General features: G+C 46.1%; 1 protein-coding gene across 1 annotated transcript; it reads right to left on the bottom strand.

Moving 5' to 3' along the window:
* Positions 1–276: 276 nt before the first annotated feature.
* Positions 277–6,152, bottom strand: LOC132259062 (uncharacterized). Its single transcript, XM_059756606.1, has 2 exons — positions 5,024–6,152; positions 277–4,382 (listed from the first exon to the last, which is right to left on the bottom strand). Exons 1-2 carry the CDS (start codon positions 6,150–6,152, stop codon positions 277–279), a joined length of 5,235 nt encoding a protein of 1,744 aa, XP_059612589.1.
* Positions 6,153–6,713: the final 561 nt, after the last annotated feature.

Consider the following 6,713-nt stretch of genomic DNA (forward strand, 5'->3'; position numbering starts at 1 on the left):
CAGACTTCTTTGTTGTGCAGAGCAAATTTATCCTGCTGGTTTTCAGAGAACAGTTGTTGGGAATAAAACAACACCGTGAATTTTATCGTATTCTCTCTTTTAATCCACAAAGAAAAACTCACCGACGCTCTCCTCCTTCACTTTTTCTCCACTACACACTATTGGCGCTGCAAGCGCAGCTGTCATTTTTACATTTGAATTTTTAACTGAACAAATTCCAATAACACTCCACCTCGAATTGGGGAGCCTTTAGAGCCCCAATTCCAAGCTCACGTCTCAATCTTGGGTCAGCATTGGCGGTTGCAGTACTCCTAATCTCGCCACCGGACGTGTATACTCCTTCTGATCCTCTTCCATCCTTATGACCACTACACGCACCTTCTTGTCGTAGCCCGGCCTTATCTTGATCACCCTTGCGGTCGGCCAGTAGTTCCTGGGGCGATTCGGATCCATAACTACGACACGGTCGTTGACTTTCACTGTTTCTTCAGACTCTCTCCATTTTGGTCGGTTTGACAGTGTCGGCGCGTAATGTTTTGTCCAAATCTGCCAGAAATGATCGGCGAGTCTCTGGGATTTCCGCCACTCTTTGCGGAGCACCAAATCTTTGTCGTCGAAGGTTCCGCCGGATGTGAGAGACGACTTATGGTGACGCAGGAAATGATTCGGTGTTAAAGACTCCCCGGAATCTGATAACTCCAACAAAGGTCTGCTATTCACCATATTAGCAGCTTCTGCGAGTAAGGTTGCAAGTACTTCATCACTCGGAGGGTGTGCTGATAACTCTGTAGACATCTTCAGCGCGTGTTTCACAGATGCAATTAGCCTTTCCCAACATCCACCCATATGGGGTGCGTATGGTGGGTTAAAAACCCACTCTACATTTAGTTGAGCCATTCTTTGGGTGACGTCCTCAAAATTAAGCTTTGACCTCTCCTCCGCCAACTCCTTCTTGGCTCCACGGAAGTTGGTTCCGCAGTCGGACATTATCTTCTTGGGTACTGTATGATGTGCGAAGAACCTTCGAAGCGCCATTAGGAAAGAGTCCGTGCTCATAGAAGTACACAACTCAAGATGGACTGCCCGAGTGACTAGGCAGGTGAATATCATCCCATAGCGCTTGACCTCACTTCTTCCAGCCTTGGCCATTATCGGTCCAAACATATCGCATCCCGTGTAGGTGAACGGGATTACATGCGATTCAAGTCGTTCTGGTGGCAATTGTCCCATAATGGGGATTCTTGGTTTTGCCCTCGCAATCTGACATATTTTGCATCCACGTTGCAGCTTTTTAAGGGTGACTCTTCCCTTGATTATCTCAAATCTGGTCCTTAATTCAGCTAAAGTATGGTCTGCCCCCCAGTGGCCCAAGCGCTCGTGATAAGAATTTAACATTAACTGTACAATGCGATTGCCCGCGTGTAAGATGACGGGGTTCCTGAATTCTGGTGACACACGGGGCATCCTTTGTAGTCGTCCATCCGCTCTGATGAATCCTTTCTGGTCGATTGCAGGATTGAATTTGTATAATACACTGCTCTTGTCAACAATACACGGACGTAATTTTGTTGTATCCGTAGCTTCCTCCATCACCCCGCCGATTTGGAAACTTTCTCGTTGAGCGATTTTTATCAGGTATTCTTCACCTCCTTTCCAGTCGGCTGCGTCTAAAGTTCCAATCTTCCGGTGCTCTTTGTTACATTTCGTTCTCCAACGTTCCTTGCAAGCCCGTTGAAAACGGAAGACGAATGCTGCGACCTTGAGCATGTGGTGCCATTTAACATAATTCTTGCTGTTTATCGGTGATTTGAATTGCGTATCTTCTGCTATTTCCGCTATCGCCACTAAAGGCGTTTCTTCCTCTCGCTGCTTTGGCCACGTGTTCTCTGATTGATGGAGAAACTCTGGTCCACGGTACCACACAGATGTCGGGGCGAAGTCCGTTGATCCTTTGTCTCTTGTTGCTAAGTCAGCAACGTTCAGATCTGTGGGTACCCAGCGCCACTCAGCAGGATCAGACACTTCTTGAATTTCTCCCACTCGATTGGCGACGAAGGGCTTGAAGTTGCGTGAGTCTGACTTGATCCAGTGAAGAGCCACTGTTGAATCCGTCCAGAATATTCTCCTATGGATTGCTATTCCGATATTTGCTGCGACAAAACTGGCCAATCTGGAACCTATAACTGCTCCTTGCAGTTCCAGTCGGGGAATCGACACCGCTTTTAGCGGAGATACTTTCGCCTTTGATTTCACCAGTGACACATGAATCTGATCGTCGACTATGAAGCGAAGGTAAATCACTGTCGCGTACGCATCCTCACTGGCATCAGTGAATGTGTGTAACTCAACTCGTCCCTTTTTCATGTGTATTGGTGCGTAGCAGCGCGGAATCTCCACCTCTTCTAGGCACTGTAACTGCTCCACCCATCCTCGCCACGTTTGATAAATCTCAAAAGGCATCTGATCATCCCATTCAATCCCCGTTCGCCAGATTTTTTGTAGAATGATTCTGCCCCTGATAATGAATTGCGCCACGAATCCCATTGGGTCGTATACTTTCATTAATGTACACAGTGCTTGACGTTTTGTCGGTGTTGTGTCCAGAGGAATGTCCGTTTGACCTCTAAAGGAAAAGACGTCAGTTAATGGCTCCCACCATACACCAAGAACCTTTTCAAATTTAGGTTCTAAGTCGAGGTCAACCATCGATTTTTGCAACCGGATCTCTGATGGTATTTTCTTTAGAACCTCCTGAGAAGAACTGACGAAGTTTCTTATTTCGAATCCTCCTTTTTTGTGTATATCCACAACCTCATGGATAAGTTGCACTGCTTCATCCACACTGTCGCTGCTGCCCAAATAATCATCAACGTAGTGTTTATCAACAATTTCTTGAACAGCTGCAGGATATTCATCTCGGTAATCTGTGGCGTTTCTATTTTTTACATACGCCGCAATTGTCGGGCTGCAAGTTGCTCCAAATATCATCACTGTCATCTTGTATTCCTGTGGTATTCTGTCTCGATCCATAGCTCGCCAAAGAATTCTCTGATAGTTTTGATCTTCCCCTCGAATACGTACTTGGTGGAACATCTCCTTGATGTCGCCAACAAATCCATGCAGACCTACACGAAATTGCATCAGAAGCTTAGGTAGATATGTCGTGAGGTCTGGTCCACTGACAAGTCGCTTATTTAGGGACACTCCGTTAACCTCAGCTGCTGCGTCCAGAACAATTCTAAGTTTCCCCGGTTTGTTGGGATTCATCACTCCGAAATGTGGTAGATACCATGTTTCTTCAGCCGGGACTGCCGAGTCACTTTCCTCAAGAGGTATCATGTAGCCTTCATTGAGGTAATGTTGCATTTTTTCTACATATAGTCGTCCAAACTCGGGGTCCCTATCCATTTTTGCCTCAGTCTGTTGAAGCCGTCGCCAGGCAGCTGCTCTTGACGCAGGCATTGAGGTGCGAGGTACTCGCCATAGAAGTCCCGCCTCAAATCTATTTCCCATGCGTTTCGTCGTGTTATTGAGAATTTCATATGCGAGCTGTTCGTCTTTGGTCAACCGAGGTTCCGCTGCAGGCCTTATCCCCACACTCTCTAGGCTGAAACTATGTTTCAGTAGCTCAATAAGTTCTGCATTATCCGACGCGTGACATACCATCTGTTTGCTCGCGTTCTGTCTTTGCCGGCTTTCGATCATTCCACTTATAACCCACCCCAACGCTGTTAATGACGCCACCGGTTTGTAATTAGCATCATGTACCATTTGCTGAGTGGCAATTAATTTAGCATTGTCCTCTCCGATCAATATTGTTGGCCTTTCGTGTCTTATGGATTCAAACTTCACGTTGCTTAAATAAGGATAATTCCGTGTTAGCTTTTCTCGATCTACATTCGTCTCTGGGAGCTTAAGATTCTCGATCACATAACTATGGTCGAGGTTAAACCACTTCGCTTTTTCATATTGTCCCTTAACTTGCAAATTTACGCAAGTAACCGTATCTTGGCTTCGCGCAACGCCATCTAACCACTGCAGCCGCATGGAGGTTGGTTTTCCACGCAAAGTCAAGTGTTCCGCTATACCTTTATCAATCAGCGTGACTGTAGCGCCCGAATCTAACAGTGCAAATGTACTCAGTGTGTTTCCGGTCCGCGGGTTTCTTAACATAACCGGTGCCACACGTAACATGACGATTCCATTTCTATGGATGTTTGCGGCTGCGTAGACGCGATGCATATATGTCGTGTTTTCGAGATCGAGATACTGATTGCCCCGTTCTACAACCGCGGCTCGATCCATCAGCGTTTCATTTGTTTCCATGCTCGCTGTGGAACTTTTCAGCGATGCAGAAATCACATCCCTCATCTTTTTTTCACCTGAAATTATACATTAATTTTATTTTATTTGAGTTCAGTTGACTTACAAATCCCGACTCAACCATTGTCATTTAATTTCCCTCTAAAGTTGAGTTTATCCATTATTCATAGTTATAGGCCACAACTCTCTAATTCAATTTGATTATTTTCAACCTTCTGCAAACAAACACTTCGAGCCACTCTCCGATTTCTCGGCGGGCAAAATTCTGAGCCACTCTCCGATTTCTCGGCGGGCAAGATCTCCAGGCCACTCTCCGATTTCTCGGCGGGCAAAATTCTGAGCCACTCTCCGATTTCTCGGCGGGCAAGATCTCCAGGCCACTCTCCGATTTCTCGGCGGGCAAATTCTGAGCCACTCTCCGATTTCTCGGCGGGCAAGATCTCCAGGCCACTCTCCGATTTCTCGGCGGGCAAATTTTTTTTTTTTTCATTTCCCCTCACAATTTATCATCATTCCCTTCTTAGTAGAAGTGATACAACAACTTGTTTAAACCTGCTTATCTTGTTCATTTCCTTTATTTCTCTAACTCCCACTTTCTCAAGTACCAGTATTTTAATTCATCCCACAGGACCCTTTAATTTTATTTCCTCTTTGCTTTTTGAATTACAAGATTCAATCCAAAATTATATTCTTCACTTACTCTTTGGTTCCTCTTTACCTTCTTGCGGTACGGAATTCATGGCTGTGGCTGTGTTCTTGGTGCGGCGGCTGTGACCATGTAGAAGGCGATGATGAATATCTTTGCAGCCATCTCGTCCACATTCGCGGCGTCGGAAACATCTGAACGCTCTATGATTTGGTCGAAAGCAGCTTATACAGAGCTCCAACTCCTTTATCTTATCGAAGCGTTCATCCGGGGACATCTCTTGGAAGGCGGGACAGGCGGGGATGAAATGCTCTCCTTCACAGTTAGGACATCGGACTGTTTTGCCATCAGCCAAGAATACCGGCTTGGTATTTGTCGATTTCATCGGTCGCTTGTGCCGCTCTTCCTTCTTCTCCACACGCTGTGAAGTCTCGCAGTATGGAGCAATATGTATTGCAAACTCAGCACGTTTTCCCAGCCAGTCCGCAAGGTCTTCCAGTGTATAGTTTGGCTTCGCGTGGATAACTTCCGCCCACATCATCTTCATCAGCGGCGAAAGTTTTTTCTCCAGTTCGTCTAAGATAGTCGAGCCAAAAAGGAACCTCCCCTCGTCCAGATTCTTGAGCGCAAAAGTAATGTTTCGCGTTAACGTCGCGAAATTGATGATGGAGTGCGGATTGTCATCCTTCGGCTTCTCTGCGGCTATTGCTTGTGCAGTTAGGCGCTGCAACATTTGGCGTGGATTGCCATACCTTTGGCGTAGAGTGTTGATGATGAGCTCAGCACTCGTAGGGATGGATAGAAGTGTCTTAACCGCATTGCGTGCCTCTCCTGACAGGCATTTCTCCAAGCGGGAGACGTTCTCTGCCGACGAATAGCCACCGGAATTCGTGGATTGCTCATATTGGCTGAGAAATATCGGCCACTCCTCGACTTCTCCCGAGAACCGTGGCAATTCCTTCAGCCCAGACTGACGCGCAGTTAACTTTGCGATGCTTTGACTTTGCTGGGCCATGGTGAGACTCAACTCCCGGAACTCTGAGTCTCTGTCACTCTGCGCCTTCCCTCGAGGGGTCGGAATAGATCCTATATCAGGCTCCTCATCTGTGGAGCACTCCCCGTCTTCATATTCCTTGGCTAGCTGCCTCTTGAGCTCCTCAGCTTTGCGGTTGAGTTCCGCCATCTGAGCGAGTGTAGAAGACAACTCTGCACTTAACACTTTTCCTCGCCCGGTTAACTCAGTATTATTGTCCATTTTGTCCCACGTTTGGGCGCCACTTTGTTGGGAATAAAACAACACCGTGAATTTTATCGTATTCTCTCTTTTAATCCACAAAGAAAAACTCACCGACGCTCTCCTCCTTCACTTTTTCTCCACTACACACTATTGGCGCTGCAAGCGCAGCTGTCATTTTTACATTTGAATTTTTAACTGAACAAATTCCAATAACAACAGTGAAAATGGAAATAATTTCACCTCTTTGACAGGGAAGTTTGCCGGGATGATTAAAGTGTGTGTGGCAGTTTGAAGTGCACACACTTTGAGAGGAAGACAGACTGGAAGAGGATAAAGTTTCATGCTGCAAAATGAGGATTTCACGTCGTTTCAGGTGATGCTGTAGGCAAATTTATACAGCGCTCTATCGCAAACCATAGGGAATTTTTATAGATATTTTTCCTGTGAAATCCTACACCGAAGAATTGTGGTGTCTTAGTTTGATGGTGTTTGATGGTTTCATTTTGC

This window comes from Phlebotomus argentipes, unplaced genomic scaffold (assembly GCF_947086385.1).
Source record: "Phlebotomus argentipes unplaced genomic scaffold, Phlebotomus argentipes genome assembly scaffold_18, whole genome shotgun sequence".
Taxonomy (NCBI): Eukaryota; Metazoa; Arthropoda; class Insecta; order Diptera; family Psychodidae; genus Phlebotomus; species Phlebotomus argentipes.

Excerpts from the sequence above, each read along its gene's own strand:
- LOC132259062 (XM_059756606.1), bottom strand. The coding sequence starts at position 6,152 with ATGGCGGAACTCAACCGCAAAGCTGAGGAGCTCAAGAGGCAGCTAGCC. Across the intron at positions 4,383-5,023 it reads AGGTAAAGAGGAACCAAAGA|GTGAAAAAAAGATGAGGGAT; the intron begins GTAAGTGAAGAA and ends GTATAATTTCAG.